Source organism: Lepeophtheirus salmonis, chromosome 7 (assembly GCF_016086655.4).
Source record: "Lepeophtheirus salmonis chromosome 7, UVic_Lsal_1.4, whole genome shotgun sequence".
In the NCBI taxonomy this organism is placed as follows: Eukaryota; Metazoa; Arthropoda; class Copepoda; order Siphonostomatoida; family Caligidae; genus Lepeophtheirus; species Lepeophtheirus salmonis.
Genome location: NC_052137.2, coordinates 27,295,668 through 27,319,808, shown reverse-complemented (window position 1 = coordinate 27,319,808; position 24,141 = coordinate 27,295,668). Strand labels below are relative to the sequence as shown.

Here is a 24,141-nt window from a genome sequence, read left to right as displayed (position 1 = left end):
TTTTTTAATTATATGGTCTGAATTGAAATAGATCCAGACTATTCTGTAAGTCCTGTGTCTCTTCCTGTAAGATGACCACTATAACAGGAAAAGGGTGAATGGGTACAAGCCTGCAGACAACATACATATTTAAGTCCATTATAAGTTTTGAATTCAAATGCGTAGGATGGGCTAAGATACCGAGTAATTTTAGCTATGATTTATAACCTTTATTTAATCTAAGATACTTATATTAACCACAATCTGGCACCTTAAAATAAAATCTTCACATTTTTTAAATGTGACGATCAATTATGGCTATTTTAAGTACTACTACTAGTGGTACACTTAAAGGATAATCAGAATAATTTACTGACAGAAACTGTAGATAATTCGCTGAATAATACCAATATAATCTACGGCGAATTTTGAGAAAATCATTCTAGTTTGATTTTGTGTTGACAGGTTACATATTTTTGTAAAGTTTGGTATTTTCTAACGATTATTTTAAATTTTAGAAGGATTGGGGTTGCTTTAGGTAATCCACTTCCTTCAAAGTTTACATTACTTTCCTTTACTTTATTCATGAAAAACAGCGTAAGGTACACCTTTTTATAGGTCAAGTAAAAGATCCCTAGTCATTATATCATATAATAAAAATACATACATATATTCCTTTGTCTTATGCCGAATTTAGCCAAATTAGTGGTATATTCATAGCTTCTTTATATAATAGTACAGATATGCATTTATATAATATTTATGTGTTTTTTTTAAAATAATGATTAATTTAGTAAACAATAGTTCATCCGACTTTTCATCCATTTTGTTTGGTATAACATTTTTTTAAAGTTGAAACTATTTTACTTCATTTATCCGGGTATAATACTGTTCATGAGCTAAATTATACTTAAATCTGCTAAATCCTGTGCTGTATCTATTAATCTTCTTCTGATTCTTTTGACTCCTGGATGATCCGACTCAGTCTCTTTTGTTACAATCGCCTTAAACATTTTTTTATAGTCCTTCCCAATCATAAAAAATGAATTTCTATTGATTTCTTCAGGGTAGTTAGATAATATTTCAACAATCATTGGGTATATGAGAGCAAATCCCCTCGTTTCTTCTAATTCTTCCGAAAACGCTTCATAATTGACATCCATGTACTCGTTTAAATATGAGCTGAAAATAGTAAAATACTCTTTCTTACAGTCCTCTAAATGTTTTTGTCTCCAATCCCTATCCGAACAACTGTATACAAAGTACCAAAAATCTCTCGCTGGATGAGCTATCGTAAGACCTTGATAGTCAATCATTAGTACATGATTATCAGAGGGCCTATATAGTAAATTATTTCTCCAAAAATCACCATGCATCATAGTCTTGTACATACTTTGTTCCTTGACTGTCATTGTTAGCAATCTTTGAAAAACTTCCAATATTTTTCCACCCGTAAAATACGACATAGTTCTTTTGCCTAACGATACCCCCTCTGGCCCTGGTAAATGATTAATTAAAACCTTTTGGTACATTTTCATAAGTGGCTTAAACATTTTTTTAAAACCGGCAGAACTATCGTTAGTCTTGAAATTATGCTCAAAGTCTGATGGAGTAAGATTAGGTTTATATGTCACTTTTGTGTTTTTTCGATTCAAAAACTGCCACCAAATACCATGGAAATGTCCCATAGACCTTAATGCAGATTTTGCAATTTCAATATCAATCGACGATGTCACATCAATTTTTTTAAATCTACAAGGAATTTTTTTGTTAAATTAAAGTATTAAAAGAAAAATAATCTTCTTTACCTTTCATCTCCTTTCTTCTCCGTGACATTTTCAAGAAGTATTATACCTTTTTCTGATTTTAATTGTATCATTGTTGGTCTGATATCTTTGTTCCGACAAAACCATGATCTCTTCAGAGATAAGTCTGAATTTATGTAGACATAGTAGGATTGAGGTGCAAGCTCTGCAATAAATGGCCAGTTGGCAGATAGGAGAGGAAGCGACACACTATACCAATGGGCCTCTTTATAGAACGGTCTATGAATGGCTGCTAGCAACCGTATCCATATGGGAACACCGTTCATTGTTTCCTTTGAAATCAAATGAAGATCCTGATCATTTGACAATTTTGCAGTTATTTTAACAATATCAGATTGAAAGTTCTCATTACATAGTCCCGCCTGTTTGTTATATATTTTAAGGTCCTTGACCTGAATACAATCCCCTGAGTGCTTGGTGAGTATTATCTCTAAGATATTTTGATTCAAGTTCTCGGATTGCTTGAGAACATTGGAGTGGGGAAGAAAAGAAGCCATGATGCAAATTCTTTACTTTTTTTTTCATTCACAATGAGCACCATGTATTAAAACTAAAAAAAATAAACTTAGCTTCCTTGGTCTAAACACCGACTAATTCATTCAATTGATAAAAATATCATTTCTCACATATTTTTTAATGAGCACACTCGTCTGCCTCATAGTAAAAGATAAGTTGGAGGTTAAATAACTTATATAAAACTCGACATTTAATAATGTAAACTTTCCTCAAGACAATCTAATACCCTAAGTTATAGAGGCAACAATGAATAACATATTTATACATATTATATATTCTACAAGTATTTTATAACTAAAGGAAATGATTTTTAATAAATATATATATATTAATTTACAAAAGAAGTCTTCATAACCTTGCCTCATTTCAATGGTAATAAATAAGGTAAGGCAGGTATTGATTGCATGAATGCCATATGCGAAGCAATTACAAGAAACCAACATACGATTGTGTTTCCTCAAATCGTGTCGATATATGTTTACTATTCTTTGCATAATGCTTTACAATTTCTCTTTTTTCAATTAACCCTCTGTAGAGTGTGCAAATTAGGGTTAAATATTATCAAAATATCCCACTAAAAAATAATGTACCTATAATAATTGGTACAGCTAATCATAATGGGAGGTACGTTCAATATAAACGTGATTAATAACAACAAGTCTTGTTAGATCTGACTTGAATTGAAAAACAAAAAATCTAAAATTTTACCGAAATTGTTCAAATTAGTCAATTTAATTTTTGCCAATTCATTTTGTTTTGAATTAATAGAATAAAGATGAGCCTTGTACAGATAGTAACTGTTATTTTGTCCAAAATTTGTTTCCAAGTTGTTCCAAGAGATTTTTTGAATGGTTTTTGCTTTACAATATTAGTTATTACCGTTTCTTACAGGATTGTATGCATCTGATTAAAAATAATTCGTACTCCAAACTGCAAAGATCTCATGTATATGTACTGTCGTCTGAGACTCATCTGTCCCAAAATTATGATATATTATTTTTTTTTACCTTTAGTGTTTATTTTTTTAAATTATATCAATTCATGTATTCCAATCTTAAATTATATTACAAGTAAAATATTTACTTAGCTCTCTGAGTTTAATTAATTGAGATTATAAGTATTATCTTTCCATTGAATATTTAAATTTAGTAATAGAGTTAACGACCAGTTATTAATGCTACCTATTGGAGAATTTGAAGGTTAAGAATTTGAATCTGATACACTAAATATATACTCAATACTTGCTAAAGTGACATGATTACTAAAAGATGCATTATGAAGTCAAAACATATTTTATTTGTAATTTAGGGAATATCTGGAATAAATGGTTTTATATTTTATAATAAAAATTATAATAGAATATATTAATATCTACTTTTAGTGATGTTCTACTGTAAACCCCTTTTAATTAATCTTTATTTTTGATTGCAAAATATTAGGGTTATTACTGATAATGATTAATAAGATAAAATGAATTTCAGATCATGTGATATCTAGTAATAAATTAACCGATAATGTTTAAAGAGTATATTCTTCAAAACTAATTAGGTAACAAAGATAAAAAAGATGTAAAATGGGGATTTTTTCAAAAAAAATTGAATATTTTCATTTGTTCAAAAAGTGATATATGTAAGAAAAGAAGTGAATCAATTTAAGAAATATTAGTGTTGGGTAAAATGAACGTTTATTAATTCTATTTTGAACAAGTTTGTTTCATTTTCTATCAATTTTAGAAAGAATTTCTACTTTTTGTCGTAACAAAAGTACGACATTATTATATATATGACATTTGAAATAATTAACATCCGATTAAATGCTATATTTAATTGAAAATTGTCTAAAAACAACATCTTATTTCAAGTAGAATTTCCTAAAATAATACACGTACTTCTATTACAAGAGTACTTCATAGTTATATTTCTTGGGATCATATCCTGTATGATGCGTATATTTTCTAACAACACGTATGAATATAGTTGTAATGATATATTGCAGTACAAATAATTTGAACTCCGAAAAGTAAAGTGCCTTATTTCTCAGATCCTACATTGGTGACATCGAATTACCAACCTGTTTTTAGACAACCTCCAAATAGAACAAAGTAAAATAAATAAGTAAGAAATAGTTCTATAATATGTCTATAACTATAAACGTTGAGCTCTTTAAAAGAGTTATTCCTCAAAAATCGAGTAGACTTCGAAATTTTAAGAACTTATTTCTGAAACTTTTAAATCTCAAAATATTTAAAAAAATATTTTTATTAGGTGCCCATTAAGAAAAGAGACCGATGAGAGCCTAAACAGTCATGTCTTGAGGTGGAATCAGTGTTTGAAAAATTAAGAGCAACTAATTATTATCATTAGAGAGAAGTGGAATAAAAGCAAATAATAAATTTGCCCACTTGCGTATAAATCTTTTGGAGACTTTATGTATGTGTTACGGAGGGATGTTTATCGTGTAATATGGAAAAACATCTCATTTATTTCGTACTTAAAATAAGACATTTATCTTTTGTTGACTGGATTTATTACTACTCCAAGAAGGAAATAAATAAATTAAAATATCCTATTTCAAGAGTTGAGATGTGTTAGTTTAAAAAAAAAAAAAAAAAAAAAAAAAAAAAAAATACAGGATCACGGCGTTATCTGGCTAACACAAAAAATTCCCTATATATTTTGATACGTCATGGCTATTTCATAATGTATTCTTTTTGATAAATAAATGAAGTAACTAGATTGTTCTATAGTTTTGCTCCTTTTCCAAAAAGACAGAAGTATTTCATGCAGATTTTTCGTCGTATAAATATATATAACTGACCATCTAATTATTTATATGAAGAAATTTCGGCTATCACATAGTATGCAAATGTAAAGCTACAATTTTCTAAGTAATACTATAATACAGTATCGAATAAAATTGTAGATATATGATTTGACAATGATAGTATGGAAATACTTAAAAGATAAAGAACAGTTGGTATCATTTACTTATTTGGATAACTACCAAATGATTTCGGACCTTTTTTTCCTGTTTGTTTTTGAAAGAAAGGTAGAGCAATACAATAAAGTTATTGCTAAGTGGTATACTTTACAAGCGTTTAAACATTGTTCATTTCAAGTATCTCTTAAAGTAGAGTATCTTTTTAAGCCAGTCTTTTATAACCTATGTTTTCAGGCATGATGTTATTTAGGGTATAAATGCATACGACACATTATATACTCATATCATGCACTCTTGCAATGGCATGATGCATAGTTAAATTTTTATATATATATATAATGTGTAGATTACCTGAGTTAAACAGTTAAATCAATTGTAAATATCATTTGTCAGAATATATTATTTATACAACATTTACTAGATAAACACTTTTTACTTAGTTAGATCCACATGATCGAGTATAGAGGAGCTAGTTGATAAAAAATTTACTTTTTTGGTATATTAATAGCCATTTTGATACTTTATCTAAAAATACAATATAAGGTTTGACAAAAACTTTTGAGGCACATCGAGACGATGGCGATTGTCAATAATGATTAACAGAAAATAATAGTATTTATCGTTATAATTTGAAGAAATGTTAAATTTAGCCAAAAATATAAATTAAATTATTTGATTAGAGATCATTAGTTATACAATTTCCAACTCTATCAACATTTAAAGTTACTAAGCAAAATAAATTAAATTGTAACCACTAGCCCTCTCTTATTTGTTTTTCTTTCTCTCTCTCTCTCTCTATATATATATGTCATTGAAGTATACATAATATATATCTTTCAAAACTGACCTTTGACCAACTAATTAAAAAGACATCATTTGAATGGGATATGTATTTATGTATGACTAAAAGTTATAAGTTTCTATTTTTTTAAAAAGATCTGGAGCTTTAAAACTGGGTGTGATCTACATAATATTATATGTACTAAGTTCACATTGTATTTAACAGCACAAACCCTTAGTAGTGCTCTTGTAAACAGATCCTGCTTTGTTCTACATGTTAATTTTTTTTCTGTCTCTCCATCATTCATTTAAAATAGTCAAAAATTATATCAAATATATATGGATCATCCACAGAATATTCAATTATTGCATTATCCTTATCCCGAGTACTGTAAATCTTTCATTTAAAATTATCTATATAATTTTTTGGTTGCTACTTGTCCAATTCGCTCATACAAGTTACAACTTTTACACAACATATATATATATATATATATATTTGAATCCAATTGTATATGATATCACGCTTAAGTTAGAATTTAGAATTATTTAAAAATTAAATTGTTCAAGAATTATTAGTGTAAGTTCCCTCCTTGTATATGATAAAATTTTAAATCTATCTATTTAAAATGATTCATACAAAACAAATCTATATGTGGAACAAAAAAGGTGTTACATAAGACACCGTATCTATAAAAAAAAAAATAATATACACATATTTAATATCTCACACTCTTTCCCCAATTTTTATAGTTTAAATACAAATATTTTTGAAAATTTAAATAAATAAAAAATACAATTTGACATACATAAAAGTAAAAAGTACTAACCAATGCAATTGTGACAAACGTTCAGACAAGTCATACTTAGAATTTTGTAACAAGACACTAAGACTAATAGTTACACACTCAGATGCAATAGCCACACTAACAGGGACAAGTACGCCTGCAAATTTCAAATAACCAGTCAACTTAGTAAAATATATAGTGAGGAATTGTACGATCATGATGTTCATATGCTAGGTTTGGCACGAAAGACGGAAAGACGGATCACCGAAAGGCATAGCGTCTTTTTAGGGAAAGTTAGGTAAATAACAACAGAAACGGGGGATAAGGATATTGCAGTTATAACACAGGACATTGAGTTGGTGTTATTTTTTGAGGGGGGGGGGCACCAGGTTAACGTAAATAGAGGGGGTAGCTGAAATAAAAATATCTCAAGAGGGTACTCAAATTTTAGGACACCCTTATATAATAATAGATTTAGAGGTAGAGAGCCCTTTCGAGGGAAAGGGGCTGATAAATAGGTACAAGAAGTAATCCAGCGTACAAAGGTGGAACAAAAGTCCTTTATCGTTGATGTAAACTATGGAAAAACCATGGAACGGACACGTGTAGACTAGCCATAGAAAACATAAAAGCACAACGCTCCAACGTCACCGTAATCCAGAAATCAAATGCGATCACCACTCCAATCATGACTATCTTCATCAACGAAGTCAGCACAACCGAACAACCGACCCTACCAATATATAGTAAGATGGAACGATCCATGCCTTATGTATTAACAGTACATAAGTCTCCTAATATGATAACAGTGCATTAGTCTCCTAATATGATCATGAAGAATGGTATAACAACATTGTTATGATGTTCTTATGTATGATTAAATAGCAAACAAAACGACTTACCAATACACAACCAACACGCTACCACCCCACCCTGTATTCTTAAGAAATTCGAACTCACCATACGACATGATGTCGGAGTTTGCAAAAGCATTTAAAAGCAAAAGGTATCCAAGACTAGTACTCTTCATATTGTAACACTGGAAGATCCACAACACCAATGTGGTAAAGTCAGACAGAAGAAAATGTGTTTAAATCGAGAGCAAATGAAAGAGAAACCCACAAAAAATTACCTTCTATCCAAAAGATGTAAATCTTAGGACGAAAGAAGAAGAGTATAAACCAAATCATACCTCCACAGAAAAGGAATATACTATAAATAGAGAGAACACCGAAAAAGAAGCAAAGAACGACAGCAATTCCAGTGGGAATCAAAATTTGACTGCCATTGGTCCAAAACGATACAATCGTCATTTTAAGATCATGTATCACTAATCAAAATACTTTTATCATAAAAGTCAAATCAAAAAGACCACTTCCGCCACAGTTTACAATGAAGTTAAGACGAAGAAGAAGGACGAAATCCAGAACAGCCTTTTCGACGATAGTTAACAAAAAAGATTAAATGAACCCCTTATGTATATAATTTTGTGTGCAAATAATAAAATTATTAAAGAAATATAAAAAAAATCTTCACAAATCAAGAGTATAAGGTACAAATACTTCTTAATCTTTTTCTGATGTTGTTCCAAATGGTTCTCAAATGTAGCAAACTTGGCTCACTTGGCTTCTATTTCCTTGCAGGCCATGGAATGTATCCGGGCAACGGACGGTCTATAGTTCTAGAGAAGTATTACTTCCCTGAAAACACACAGGACTGCAGCTAAATTTATTTGTGACTTTATCGGATTATTGGAAGCTCATAGCCTCAACGCTTCTTATTAAGCTAATAGGAAAGAACGTGAAATAGCAATGACAATGGTCAATGCTATTTCTTCTTAATATTTAGATCCCTTCGGTGCAGGTGAGCGTTAGGGCATGATAATATACTTCACATTTATTATATACTTTTCTATTATTATGTACACAAAAAAATATAAAATTGTGTAATAAACTTCAAATAAAATACCAAACATTTATAGATGGAAAAATTTATCTACATGATAGTTTTATATTTTATTTCTGTTCAAAAATTGCCAAATCCAAATGCACTAAGAAAATTGCAAAAAACTATTTTGCATATTTTTTTTTTTTTTTTGAAAAACAAAGAAGTAATAGAAAATAATTGTCATCCAAAAAATAACCCTCTATAACTGGTTCATTTTTTTAAATATTGTAAAAATTATAAAATAAAACGATCCAGAATAATGACAGTTTCATAAAATAAAATACAGGTTTAAAATATATGTCCAAAATCCATTATTTAGTGGCATTTCTTCTTAAAAACTAGTAATTGACGTTGGATGAAAAAACGCTTATGACGTAATATACGATTTATATGTAAAATTGGTTAATTTTTCCATGAGGCCCGTTAGACTGAAATTTTTTAAAGGACTAAATACTAAAAGTTTGGTCTAACAAAAGTCAAAAAGGTCTCAGACCGCTCTAGAATTTCCAGACGGAAACACTACACTAACGAAGACTAGTGTTGGGGTTTGGTCTCAAAAACCTGCACCGGTTTATGACCATTATACTTTGTCCTGGACATCACTAATTTGATACTGTAAACTGACTGATAATGACGTCATGTAAAGCTCAAAGTATTTCATATGTCAGGGGATGATCTATATTGTATCTCCCAACCTTTGAATAAAGAAAGGAAATCGATGTTGGAGTGCGTCTCATTACTAGATAAGTCGCTTATAAAATGGAGTCTATTCGTATGCATTGTTTCCCAATTACTTATCTGTTTATTTAAGTTTATATATATGCTAAGCCTTATGAATATTTCATGACCTTTGTCACCCTTAACAATATTTATTATTATCTATTTAAAAATAACTTGTGTACTTTAATGCGTACTTGTTGCCAATAGTTGACAATACATTGTTTTTCATTCAGTCTTTACAATGCTGATGATTTGAAAGAAATATATATATATATTGTATGTACAATATAATTTCTCCAATTTGGAAGTATATACTGAAATAAAAATATTTAAAAAATCTTGAAATATAAATCCAAAAATTTTAGTTTGTATGCTTGTTTGATTAATTCATTCAAGGTGAGAAATAACAATAAATGAGGAAGATGCTTTAAAAAATATATTTCAAAAAAGCTCAATGCTTTAGAAATTACTAAATAACTGTTATAAAATTATGGGGTTGTGATCAACACTATTAAATCAATGACTTTCTACGCAGTGAATTATGGACTAAATAAAAAAGTTATGTAGAAGTCTGCATTTGGATCGTTATTTTTTTCCAACATCAATTCACTCAACGGTAATCTGAGTCTGATTTTCTAGTTTTCAGGGAGAAATAAACTTCTTCCATGTAAATCTCATAGTTTATCCTCATCATCTCGATAAAGTAATAGTCCACCTATTCAAACATCTTCTTCTAGAATCACACTCTCTCCAATTATATAACTTGCTATAGCTGGAGAAATTACAGCAGAAACAACGTGATTTTTGTTAAGGTTTATTCGTTTTTGTACTTCTTCCAGAGGTTTTTTTCTTGATGTATGGCTGAACTTATTTGATTCTGGTTATCTTCAACGATGCCATTATTCTCCCATTCGATGTTGAAAATATCAACGTTATTTTCTATATTGTAGCTCCTAACTCTAAGATCTCAAAAAAGTAGTGAGCTATTTTACTTATATTCAACTCCAGTATTGATTGCTTCTTCAATATTTCCGAGAATTTTAATGGTACAGTCATTCTCTGTATTACGAGCACTTGACTGGTTTATTCGTGTATTGTCGTGCGTCGAGTATGGAGGTCTCAAAGGAAGAAATTCGCCATATTTTACATTTTTACTACCCCGAAAGCGACCAAGAATTTTTTTGATGTATACGGGGACGATACTATTTCGGTTTGTGTTGCACAGCAGTGGTGTAAAGACCCCCCTCAATTTTACTCTACTGTGAGCATCTCGATCGTTTGAAGGTGGCGATCTAACAGAAGCGGCCTGTATTGGTCAATAGGAGATAACAAGACGACATCTTTTGGACCAAACCAGGTGGCACATATCTTTGATGACGCAACAGAAGCTCGGGAGCTCGGGTGGGAAGTTCTTATGGATATAATCAATAGTCCGGACTTTGGACCAAATGAATACCCCTGTTCCTGTGCATGGCCAACATGCTTGGGGTAGAAACTTGGCCTCAATATAGGCCTATTGCCATTTGTTTTTTTAGTTTAATCCTAAACGTATTCTACTCTAATCTCAAATTTGGTATTTTCGTTTTCCGTGAAGTTTTATATTTATTGACTTATGTATGGCTATAATTTTTATATTATATTTTCAAAAAAGGAACTGCGTAAAGAAGGAGAGACCAAGGTTACAACTATTTTTTACCTTTGATTTTTCTTCGCCTATAAAAATAACTCAAAAGGGCTAAATGCACGCACAATATCTTTAAGATTAATCTTGCATACTAAATTTTTCATAATGGCCGTATTGAGGTGAAGGGTCTAGAAAACTGGAAACCTCTTTTTTTCTAATATCAATGAATATTTTTTATTAAACTTGCCCTAATTTATGAATATTATAAGTTCAACAATTAATAAAACTTTTATTTATATAGACCCACTCGTTTACTTTATGCTTTAATGAGTTCCCTAAATTAAATATATTTATTATTTACTTAAATCAAAAAGATTTATGTTATTTTAGAGTAATTTAAAATGAATGATACTTTTTCTATTGTACAAAAAAATATTTAACAAAAATTATAATTTTCTAGACGATATTTTATTTGATAAATATAAAAGACCTAATATATCATAATCATACTTCAGTGAATTATGGGCTTTGTTTATAAAAAAATATCTGGGATGGATTGTGATACTTAGAAATACTCACTATAGTCTAAATAATTTTATGTGTTTTTATTTTGCTTCCGATATGATATTTCAGGATGTTAGGTATTTTTTTAAATTTTGAAAATGAATTTTTGTACCCTTTCAGTTCTGTTGATGATTCTCAAATAGAAAAAGTCATTATTTGGCCTTTTATTATGAAAATGTAAAGAAGAAATCAACGCTCTTCGAACTAAGACTAAGAATATTTTATTCCAAAGCAATCAGCAAAGAACTACATGTTATCCAGAGTTATCCTATCAGTTAAACTCTATCTTAAAGTCTTAAAAATCATATTTAAAATGATATGTTTCTGTGTTATATTTATTTTATATTTTTGTTGATTTTGTGATGCCTCATACAATTCTCAGGGGAGTCATCAGGATTTATTTTGATAAGGGAGGGGTGGAAGGGGGGAGGCGGAGTAATTTTTTTTTTTGAAGAGACAAAATATTTTTTTTTCATATACCTAGAGTTAAAATCTTCCGTCTTTCCCAATTTTTTTTCGCCATATAGGTATTAATTTTTGTTGGTAACTACAAACCACCTCAATATTTGTATAAGGGGCTGAAGGGCCTCTAGCTCATTCCCTGCTTCTATTTTGGTTAAATCAAAACCCATACCTTTTTTGTAGTATCTTATTTTCATTAAGCTGTTTGTGTGCTTATTTATTCTTTGATGTATCTATTTTTAATGTTCTGTTTGTAAAAACATATATAAACTTAGTAGAATAAAGTGGTTCACATTCAAAAGACAGTTGAATTTTAGAAAATTTATGACAATCTGTTTTTTTTAATTTGTGAGCTATTGTGCTAGGTTTGACGGTACTTTAGTCGTTTCCTGAACAATGGATAAAAAAATTATACACCACTTTTTGATAGGAAAAAATACCAATGTAGCTAAACAATGACATTGAAAAGTATTATAGGCCTGAATAAATTGAATAAAAAAAATTAACAAAACAAAATAATTTTGAACAAAACAACTATGTTTTCTTTTTTTAAATATTCCAAGAACACAAATAAATTCAGGCGCTTTTATTATATAAATAATGATAGCTTGTTCTTGGTTGACAGGTCACAGATACATATTTGAATAAAAATTATGAATGAGTAGGCTGATACTATATACATAGTGATAATAACAACGGCAAAGGTCTCATATGAGGTCTAAAAAAAATGAAACCTGTTTTCATATTTAATATATTTTGAGGGGCAACTTAAAAAAGTTTTAAAGTTAATTAGGTTTCATATTAGGATTTGTGTATAGCCACACGTAGGTATGTATGTTACATAGAAACACGTTTACGTCTTGTGAATCATCCAGTTAAAAAAATATTATATAACTCTCAAAAAAAAGTTTTATTTTTGCCTTTAAATTGTAAGGTAGTTATGTGTAATGAAAGGCCGATTTAAAAAGTGTCTCACAATGTTTAACCTTTTATAAGAAAAACAATGAAAAATAAATATTTTTGGTATAATATTCATGAAATTAATAATATTTAGATCAAGCTTATCATTAAATTAAATAAAAATATATTTAAGCTGATGAGTAGATGTGTGAGTCCATCACGAGAAATCAACTCATAAAAATATGTGAAAAGGAGAAAAATGGGGTTTTCTATTTTTAGCTATTTTTTGTTTAATAAGAAAAGAAAAGAATATTCTTGTCTCACAGAATTTCACTACTTTTAGACCAAAATTCTAAAAACTGCAAAGAAAACCGTATTTTTTAGATTATACAGTTTAATTTGAGTGCATTTTGAAAAGTATTATACTTCAGAGGAGATTTAATAGCCTCAAATTAAATGGCCAAGTATTAAATTAGATTATAGGAATGAATTAAAATTTACTTTGGTAGTTTATTTTTAACAATTGATCTGAAATTATTCTTATTTCAGTATTTTAAATTTGGCGACGTCATTGTTATATTAATAAATATATTTTCGTCATCCACTTCCCGATTTGCTCTTCATCATATGACGATATCTCTTTATCCAAACTTCGGTGGCGTGAGATTTCGTGATGTGGATATAGAAAAAAGAATTGAAAAATATCTCGAAAATGGTTGTTTCTATTCTCTAGGACCATTGGATCCATTAGGAAGAAAAATTTCCTGTTTTAATTTGTTTGATTATAAGTGATTATGTGTTTCTTTTCGGCGAGATCAATGCCAGAAATGTCTTCTATTTCTCCATTGAGTCATGAAACCTATGTGTTTGGACATTTTGGTGCCAGGGATAGAGAAGATCAAATGATTAATTTGAAAATTAGTGGACGGAGAGTTTGTCTCACATCTTTTTCTTTCCTCATAGTTATAGGAAAAATCAGAGTTAAGATACTTTATACTCATTATTTGAAAAATGGGTTCACTCATAAGCAACATCAGTTCACTGAAAATCCATCTAATAGCCCGTATCATTGAAATATTAATAAAAGAAGAGTAGGTATTAAACATTTTTATGGGAACCTAATGAAGAATCATGGTATTTTTTGAACCGGGAAGAGTTGCATCTTATTATTATCTTTAAGCAATTCGTTTCCCAAATCATTGGAATAAGGAAATAGTATATAAGACTCTATATTCAAAATTTAATATTATTGGATGGCGAAGAGATGTTTACCATATTTGAATTGATCATTTTCAAGAAGTGTTCGCATTATTAAGAAAATCTAAGAAAAAATCATTTGATTGATTGGACATTAAATATTAACAACACTATGAAGGAGTACATACACCATGCCTAAAGTGAACACAGAAATTACAAAGGGAGGGTGAATACGCCAAAAATCATCAAGAATCTGTTACGCTATTAACTATGGATATTTCTGATACTAAATTATTCCTTACTCGTCGATCCAAATAGGAAAAGACACACTTTATTTATCTATATCAAGTTAACCTTTTTTGGTATTGAAAACGAAGGAAAAGAAACATCCAATATAAATATTTTTGATGAAGCTCTGCAGGTACTTTTTTATTTAATGTTTTCAGTCTTTGTAAGCTTGTTTTAAAATAATTTTAGTAAACTACTTAGAAAGGTCCAAATTGAGTGGCATCTCTATAATATTACTAATTGCAGCGTATAAGTGGTATTCTGCGTCTTAAAATTCAATGTGAGAATTGTGGGAAAGAAAGTTAGAATAAAATGGAAAGTTCTTCTACTTTTAAGAATTAATTTCCTTTGCAGAGGTCAGATTAAAAGTTAAATTATTAGGGCTTTTGTAGCATACACGGTTATTTGTGGTGCACTTGATGAAGTCGATACACACTTTCTTGTTGAAGGCCATTTAATGTTTTAGACAGACCTCAGCGTCGGCGTAATTTCCAAATCTTATTATAGTCAATAAAAAAATTGAGTGTGTACAAGTTGTCGTCAATGTATCCATTAAATTCAATGTTAAATGTTAATGTTCAAAGAAGACGAGATGCCCACAAATACAACGGTATAAGGGGATGAAATTTTTAAACAAGTATTTCAGCCCTCTAAAAGTAATAAATAACTATCACATATTCACCCTCAAATTTACTTCTGGAGTTGTACACGTCAAAGTTCACACTTTCTGTGAACTTATTAAAACATGGAATTTGGTCCAGTAAACTGACTCTCTCTACTCCTGAAGAGTATACTCTAAAAAAAAGAAAAAAACTTATCGGAGGAAATAATGGAATATCCTATAATTAATGTCGTTCCTTTGAATTCTTGTATTAAAAAAGAAACAATTTTCTCAAAATCTATCTAAAATATTTTTCCTCAACATCACGATTTATTGTCTACGTTCACTTCTTCTCCTACATCCTTCACTCCATACCAGTGTGTTTGTTTTTTCCGTCTTCATCCACGTTTTCTACGTCATTTTTAAAGAAAAAGGGTGAGTTACATTTAATGAAACTACTAATACATAGAAAATACCCCTAAATTTGCTTCTAACAATTTATAAGATCCTAATTGACTCATTAATATAACAATGGATCAATTTTTGTAAATTTAATTTAATTTTATTATTTTTAATAGCAAATATGCAATAGAAAATAACATTAAACAGTGAATATCGTAGAAAATAGATATTTATTTTTAAATTCATTGTGAGGTTCATATTTTAATGAAGTCGAAGCAATTCGGGATAAGATATTTTAAATGAAGGAATTAATTCTGTTTTTACTCATAATTATTTATTTATAATGATCTTGGCCTGGATATTGATTATAGTTGTTAGTTTCAACTGTTAGTTAATTCCACGATACTAGCACCGTGCATCACCTAACAAATCGTTTGGGACGTTAAACAGTTCTTATTATATCACATATGTAGAGTCAGATAGAAAAAAAAGAATCTATATTTTATTTGACGTGGCAAATACATGTATTTCATTCAATGCCAACGTAGATGCAAATATTTCTAAAATGCAAATAATCTGCCTTTATGCGCCGCTGTAAATTTTGAACTTGTAAGCCAACGCTAAATATTAAATCAGTAATGAATATGATAAAACTTTTGTCTTTGTATATTTTTTCTCCTTATTTTTTCATTTATATCAACATATGATTAAATATACATATATACAGCTCAACCCAACAAATCACGTACTACACAGCATTGACTAGTAGTTTATTTATAAGGTAGAAATTAAAATTTGGCAACATATTCATTAGATCCGTCAGAGGAAATTACTTCAACGAAATGTTTCTTTTTTTCCTCCATAGGAGGAGCTATATCAGAGTTACTGCAAGGGAATGCCATGTTGACTCTTCCTACGGAAGGAGTAGGAGATACCGTTTTTAGTTCTTCTTCCGTCAGAGGCCCAAAGTAGCTAAGAAGAAGTGGCATAAAAACTAATGCATTCCATAATCCGAAAAGAACTCCAAAGCCCAACATATGACAGAATGATGTAAAAATGTAAGAATCATTGAAGAACAGTACGACAAAGGCAAGGAAGGTTGAAAACCCTCCACTAAATATAGCTGGGCCCATGTCAAGCAAGGCTCTTTGACTTCTTTCTCTTCGCGAACCAGTCTTTTGAATGGTATAGCATACACCTATGTGAGCTGAGTAATCAAGAACTAATCCTACACTGAGAATTAATTCCAGGGATGTGACTATTTCAATATTTAACCCCACAAAATAGGCGAAACCAGCAATCTCTGTAATGGTCATTGCAACAGTAAATAGAACAATAAGACTTAGTTGAATGTTTGCCAAAAGCATAAAAAGAACAATTGTGATGCAGGCAAAGTTTAAACTCATGTTCCGAATCAATTCCTTGGATATGACCTATGAAGAAGTGAAATATGAAATAATTAATAACGATTAAAATTACTATTTTTTATTGACATACCTTGTTTGCTGTCCATTGATGGAATGCCAGGGATCGAGAAATCGGCGAAACAAAATCTGAATCCTCAAAAATAATTTTTTCCAGACCTTTATAAAAACAATAATGATAATATTATTATATCATTTAAAAATATTTTCTCTTAAATTTAAGACTTACCCAGAATAATTTCATCCATTGCTTTAGTCTGTACAGAAATACTCTCTAAATGACCATATTGAAAGGTACTTTTTGAAGATTGAATATGCCACTTTAAATCTTGAAAATCTTGAAATTCTTCCAAAATAGTTATATTAAGTTTTAAATCAGCAAAAATGAATGGCTTAAGTACTAGGGAAAACACAATGGCCTTTTTAAAATCAAACTCTGAAAAAAAATTGTGAGGTTTCTAAGAAATGTTAAAGTAGGATATTTTAAAAATCTTCTTACCTGTTGAGCAATTGAAGCCTTCACTTTCACAGACATCAATGACATGTTTAAACCAATAAAGGGAATGAGATCCTGTGCGAACATATTGACAATTGTTGACAAGACTATCAATTTGTTTCATTTCTTGTATATTCTCCCAATATGGAATATTTCCTGCAATATTTACAAACGAATAACTCATACTGACCAATAATTTAATTATGAATACCAATATTATTACCTACATATATATCAACAATATCACCAAACTCTGGATAAAGTCGATTCTTGGCCTCTATAAATTTAACTTGGTAAGAATTTTGTCTCATGTAGGTTATAGGATCATAGTCTTGTTGAATATTGAATGTACCAAAGATCCCAAAACCAAATACCAACAAACTTATTCCTCCAAGAATCAATTGACTTGGTATCGCAAAAAGATATTCCACATAATACTTTTTATACAAATTATGAGTCCATGTTGATTTTTTTGGGGGAACACTGTGTACACGTTTGGTAAACCATAGAAAAGCCTTCCCTTCCTCAATTCGACGTTCATCCAAGGTATACCAGGCTATAAAAAATGTGACAACAAAAAAATAGAGAAAAGATATCCCGAGAGCCACAGAGAGACAAAATGCTCTCAATAAAGGAATGGACGTTGTAGAACTAATTAAAAAAGCCACAAGATCAGTTAGAGATGTGACTGTTATTGACACCCCACTATGCTGTACAACAAGTGCAATTCGTTCTTTTAGAGGTAACTCCTTTTCTTTTTGACTTAGATTATCTGTTGACTTGATGATGATGAAGAGGTCGTCTACACCAATACCCAAGAGTAGAAAGGGTATGATGGGGTGGAGATCTGCGTAAATGATTCCAATATGAAAGCCAAGACCAAATGAAGAGCCTATTGCCATTCCAATCACCATAAAACCAAGGAGAAGTAACATGACTCGTTGATTGACAGGGTGGAAGTCAGAGGTTACTGTAAGATAATTAAAAGTCATGAAAAACAAATGGGTAGTGATTGATTTATCTACCTAACAACGAGTATATAAGGATGAGAAGAAATCCTACTCCAAATACATACATTCCACCATCAATTGATGTAACAATTTCATCTTGAAAGCTGAAAAAAGAATATACAAAGCTATAGTATGTATTTATATATATATAAACCATAGACAGAAGGCCAATAAACTGAGCTATTGACTTCACCTGATATAAAAGTTATTCTAAAGAGAAAAAATCATATTTGTGTTTGAATTATATTTCTTTATTTCAATTTGAATCCTTTCACACTTCACATAGATTGTATATGTACTTTTGGTCAATTCTGTCGAACTACCAATAAAACTCTCTTGAACCCTTTTATGTTTTTCTTTCTCTATGGCTCAAACAAAGTTATACAAATGGTGATATGCTTACCTTCTCTCTGTAAAAGAGTAGACCATGGCGTCGTTTGAAGCATTTTCCAGGTTAGGTTGATGATCTGTTCCATCTGTTAAAAACTTAATTAAATTTTTCTCCCAATCTTCTGCAACCCAATCCCTTGGTAAATCACCCTCAACATAGTCTGAAGCATTGTTTTTCATGAGCCAAATTGAGAGAAACCCTTTTGCACCAATAATTGTTTTACCATTATCATTCCATTCTGGCTCATTGATGAGTAAATCCAAACCTAAAGAACTAGATTGAATGATTATGTTTTTCCTCTGGCAATAAGTTGATATTCTACTTGGAAATCTCACCCCTCGTTCCAAGCCTTTGTCACATCCTTGAATATGGTATTGCTATCTAACCCCATTATTATGTCTTCATCTGGTATGCTTTCCTTATTAGCCCAAATCTCTAAAAATACATTTTGTAATATATTAATCTGTTTGTTCTAAAAAATTAAAAAGTACTTACGAAGTATACTTTGAGAGACACATTTCTGAGGGGTGCTGTTCATTCATACAAATAAAAAATTAAACATTTATATAATATATGAGGTACTTTAGATATGCACAAAAATACACTAACCGATAACATAGATCAGCATATGTTTTATTATACGTTGAGGAAACCACATTTCGAAGTTTTTGATCAATCTTGAAGAGCTATCGATATTTAAAGAATCATTGTTATATTACTATCATTAATTAACCCTTTGTTAGTGAACTGGAATTTCTGTACCTCAAATTCTACAAATCGGTTTAAAACAAACTTTATCGTTGGAACTTTTTATTGTTATCTTTATAATTAATGGAACTTTTAATTGGGATTAAAATGTATCTTTTTTCAATTATTCTATGCTTTTTCTATTGCATTTTTTTCAGTTTAAGGTATATGCGTTGCTATAAGCTATCATACATTATATCAAGCTCAACTAGATCAAAATTAAATAGTACATTTTGGTTATCTAAATTTCAAGAAGAAAAAAAAAATTATACCAGTTTTTTTTTAAATAAAACTATTACGTTTTAATTATAATTTTATAGAAATTTAATCTTGTTTTTAAGATTAATTGGGAAAAAATGTTTTTGAAGCACTTTAATTGATATTATAGAGTGCAAAATAGATGAAATATTTGGAAAATATTACAAATTTAAGAAGTATAATTTTGAGACTATATCGACGGTGTATTTTGTAATTAAATGTGTTAAATTTCTGGGGGAATGTTTTTCCCCAATTTATGAACTACGAAATAATGGGATGTCCATTAACAAAGGGTTTTTAAAAACTAAACGAAATTAGAGGATTAATACAATTGCAGTAGTCGACGTACGTAAATAATATTCTCCTTTGTTAAAACATTTGGAGCCTCAAGAATAATATACTCCAACCTTGAGTCCTTTGGGTAGTTTTTCTCAATCCAAAGTTTATTTTGAAGGGCCTAAAAATCAATTAGAACAATATTAATAAGACATTAAACATTTTTAAATTTCCTATTTACGTTGGTATTGTCAGGGGCCCATAGAACTTCATAGTCTGTGGTTTGATGAAACCAAATTAAACCTGTCATAGTGGAAAGACATATTATACTAGATACCAAAATAGTCCACCATGGGTATGTTGCTACAGTGAATCCAAGTCTAGAAGGAAAGAAAATATCATTTAGGAGTATAATTTGTTGAGAAAAGGTAATTTCGTATTTTCCACAATAAAAAAACAAACAAACAAAACTAAGTATATCTGGTTCATTATTGGTAACATCAGATCATACGATTTAGTGTTATAAAGGTAAATTAACTACAAACACTTTTTGGACAGTAATGAGCCGAAAGCGACCAAGAAAATTTGCTACGTATACGGGCCGATACTCTAAAAGTTGATGTTGTGAAACAGTGGTTCGAACAATTTTGTTCTGCTGGAGTGGAGGTGAATGATGCATCACTCACTGGAAGGTCCGTCGTCGAAAATTTCGATAAAATTATGGAAAACATTGAGATAGACCGTCATTTTATCAGTTGTAGCATGTCCCATAAGCTGAACATCGATCCTAAAATCGTTTTGAACCATATGGAGGTGACTGGATACAAGAATAACTTCAAATTGGCGATGAATCGTGTTTCATCAGAACATCCCCAGGGCGCTAACCTTTTTATGACACACCAGATGCTCAGATGAGAAGTTATTTTGCATCCATCCTACAGTCCGAACCTAGCACCAAGCGACTACAACCTGTTATCTATACGCAACGCGCATGGGGGTACAAATTTGGTCTGAATATAGTGGTCCGAGTTTTATGCCAATAGAGATAATAGCTCCTACAAAAAGAACGGGCATACCTTACTTATATCGGATAATTGTAACACATCTTACATAGCATTGAAATAAAGCAAAAATTACGAAATTACTTTTTCCCAAAACTAAAATGTTGATTTAGTTAATTTTTTATCTTGTATCTAAGGTAATGTCATTCAATACTGATAAGAAGTATATGTAAATATTTGTTTAAACTAGGAATACACTTATATATCGTTGGGCCAATTTAATCAGCAGTTTTATATGATTTGGTAGACGGGCTAACTTGCCAGTAGTGTTGTGCCAACCCTTATTTAGGACTGAAGACTAGAGTCCTAGCTAGTTCAGTCTCGCCCAGTTCAGTTCAGTCCTGCTTATCAGTCCTAAAACCTTATAAATTCGTCATTGATGACGTCACTAAACTAGATGTCTTCTTTTTGTATCAGTTCTAGTATTGACAGTCCCCAGGACTGACAGGACCCATGTTTAGAGTGGACTAAACTGAATAAATAAGAACTGAACCAACACTAGTTGGTAGGGCTTTTGGTTAATCATTGTACGAGGATTTAAATGGCTAAATTGTTGAAAAAAATCAACCAATTTATGGGTAATTAGTTTTTTCCTTTTCCAATACCCGGCCAACAGTTATTATTTTCTCATTTCTATTTTACAAATTTGCAGAGGTTAAGATTCATTTTTTTTTACAATGTTCCGATGAGTAATGTTGTAAAACACAAAATTTTCTGTCGATTGCTTAGAAAAACATTGTTCTAGTAGCCACCGTGAACACACAGTACGAGAAGAGGATTAATATCCCAGCACTTCACCCCACAGGATTGTCCCAGAAGGCCATCTGGAAGCAGAATGAAGCCTCAAAGAAGACGATTTACAATTTATCCATGCGTTTGATTGTAAGGGGGCGGGGACCTAAGGGGAACCTGTTGACTCATTGTGATATTTTCCAGTGAGAACACCTTTATTGCTGGCCCAGTCTTAAACAGGAAGATTGGTCGGTTATTGACATTTGGGGATGTAGCAGAGGAGCGGAGCAACAATATTTCGACACCACCAAACACCCCACTTCAGGATGATGTTAGGCCTCATTGCATCCAAAACAGAAAAGCTATTTATCCCGTATAGTTACTTATAGGATACAGGCCGAAGGCTGAGGAGTACGTCAAATATTCTGGCCATTAAAGTTGTCCCCCGAATCAAATCCATCCTTGACAATTCTCCCTGTGTGTTCCAACAAGAAGGAGTATCTGCCCACACCGCAAAGAAAGCCCAAGAGTGGCTTCAGGCCAACATGCACTTCTGGGCATAGGACTGCTGACCGCCGCAGAGCCCAGACCTAACCCCCTAGACTATTCCATATAGGTGCACGTGGAGTCCAAGACCTGCAGTAGATACCACAACAGTACCCGCCCCTTGAAGACAATGGTCAAAAGAGCCTGTGCCTCAATGAGCGCTAAGTAATATCCAGGGGATCTGCAAGCCACCGCTTGCAACTCACGGATACATTGACAAAAACATGTCCATTGGGTTTCAATTAATAATTAATAGTTCATAAACTTATTTCTAATTCATCCAGGATCCTCCCATGGACTTCAATACTTTTTGTGTTAAATGGGTAAATAATAACAATTTGCCCGGTAATTGTTATCCGTCTTTAAAATCCGTATAAAACTCTTATGTACATAATTCTATTTAAGATAATAGAGAGTTCATATTGTTCTCAAATTTGAGTACAAAAAAGGAAATAATTGTATTCTTTACAAAATAGCCAATATAAATTATTAATTTAATTTCTTGACATACCTATAGAATATGTTTTCCAAAGTTCTTGTAAAAAGAGTTGATAGCTTATCTAAAAATTTAACCATGTTAGTCTTCTTGATCAAAACACAACTCAGCTACTACTTACATATTAGTATAAGCATTCCGTATCAGTAAGAGTAAGAGAAAAAATAATAATTATCGCTTTTTTTTAGTAGGTTGATGTAGGTATTTAGAAATGACGAGTGAATTCTTCTTCGTTTCTTTACGCGTGAACATTATGTATTATGTAATGTGTGTTTCTTATAAATGTTGCCCTCATAAAGGAATGTTGGTTACAATGGGTATAGTTTACAAAGTTAGCTTGTAGCTACCTATATGTACCGAGTTATCTGTGGTTGTCGAATTACATCATTTTAGGAGAAAAACTCCCGGTGGAATGCAGGCATTAAGAAACTTAGACACATGATTAATATTAAATTCCCACCTAAGAAAGATGAGTTACATAGAAAGGAAAATTACTTCCATGGTTCGAAAATTCATTCGAAACTTTTACCTATACAACACAAGTGCTAAAAGTCTCAGGCTAAAACAAGAAAACAAGTTTTTTTCGTTTAAAATTGTTTTTGTTTTTTATTCGCCTAGCGAAGGGAAGTTTAGCTTAGCTTCAACGGTATTTTTTCCATTAAAGAAGTTGTGTATAATTAAAAAATTTTGATCCATTGTTTTGGAAATAACAAACGTAGCGTCACACAATAACTCACAAGCTAAGTAATTTATCAGAAATAGGATTGCCTCACATTTGGGGAAAGTTCTTCAAAATTCGTCTTCTGCATCCGATACAACTATCATTTTTCAGTAGTCATATGGTAGTTAAGAAATTCTTTTGTACTGTATAATGATTATTTAATAAGCGTTGGCAATTGTTCACAGCTGCAAAATAAAAGGTAATTCAAACTCAACCAATCAAGGTTCAGAAAATTGTTTGATGATATGTAAATTTTTATTTAAGTGAGGTAACGCTATTCCTAATCACTCCTATAAAATATATATATATATATATATATATCTATGCCGAGAATCAGTTGGTATTACACCAAATCATTGACAACTTAACAAGAGCACATAGGAGTTAAACCAATCAATGTTCAGAATACAAATATGGGATAAGAGTAGAGAATAAACACTAAATGCTGA

General features: G+C 30.8%; 2 protein-coding genes and 1 long non-coding RNA gene across 6 annotated transcripts; 1 reads left to right on the top strand and 2 right to left on the bottom strand.

Moving 5' to 3' along the window:
* Nucleotides 1-651: 651 nt before the first annotated feature.
* LOC121122025 (uncharacterized) lies at nt 652-2,618 on the bottom strand. The gene is made up of 2 exons (XM_040717031.1): nt 1,788-2,618; nt 652-1,731 (listed from the first exon to the last, which is right to left on the bottom strand). Exons 1-2 carry the CDS (start codon nt 2,300-2,302, stop codon nt 879-881), a joined length of 1,368 nt encoding a protein of 455 aa, XP_040572965.1. The 5' UTR covers nt 2,303-2,618; the 3' UTR covers nt 652-878.
* Nucleotides 2,619-16,177: 13,559 nt separating this feature from the next.
* LOC121121343 (patched domain-containing protein 3) lies at nt 16,178-23,224 on the bottom strand. 4 transcript variants are annotated; one of them, XM_071889812.1, is made up of 14 exons: nt 22,987-23,125; nt 20,823-21,191; nt 20,378-20,516; nt 20,210-20,317; nt 19,465-19,541; nt 19,351-19,385; nt 19,191-19,290; nt 18,868-19,128; nt 18,480-18,568; nt 17,678-18,424; nt 17,458-17,610; nt 17,188-17,394; nt 17,032-17,117; nt 16,178-16,967 (listed from the first exon to the last, which is right to left on the bottom strand). In XM_071889812.1, exons 3-14 carry the CDS (start codon nt 20,444-20,446, stop codon nt 16,323-16,325), a joined length of 2,577 nt encoding a protein of 858 aa, XP_071745913.1. In that variant the 5' UTR covers nt 20,447-20,516; nt 20,823-21,191; nt 22,987-23,125; the 3' UTR covers nt 16,178-16,322. The 4 variants fall into 4 exon arrangements, with proteins under 4 accessions (XP_071745913.1, XP_040572166.1, XP_040572167.1 ...); XM_040716232.2 differs by having other exon boundaries at nt 20,682-21,191; nt 22,987-23,110; XM_040716233.2 differs by lacking the exon at nt 20,823-21,191 and having other exon boundaries at nt 22,987-23,224.
* LOC121121344 (uncharacterized) lies at nt 21,613-22,973 on the top strand. Its single transcript, XR_005865420.2, has 2 exons — nt 21,613-21,775; nt 21,850-22,973. It is a non-coding gene; the product is annotated as an uncharacterized lncRNA (long non-coding RNA).
* Nucleotides 23,225-24,141: the final 917 nt, after the last annotated feature.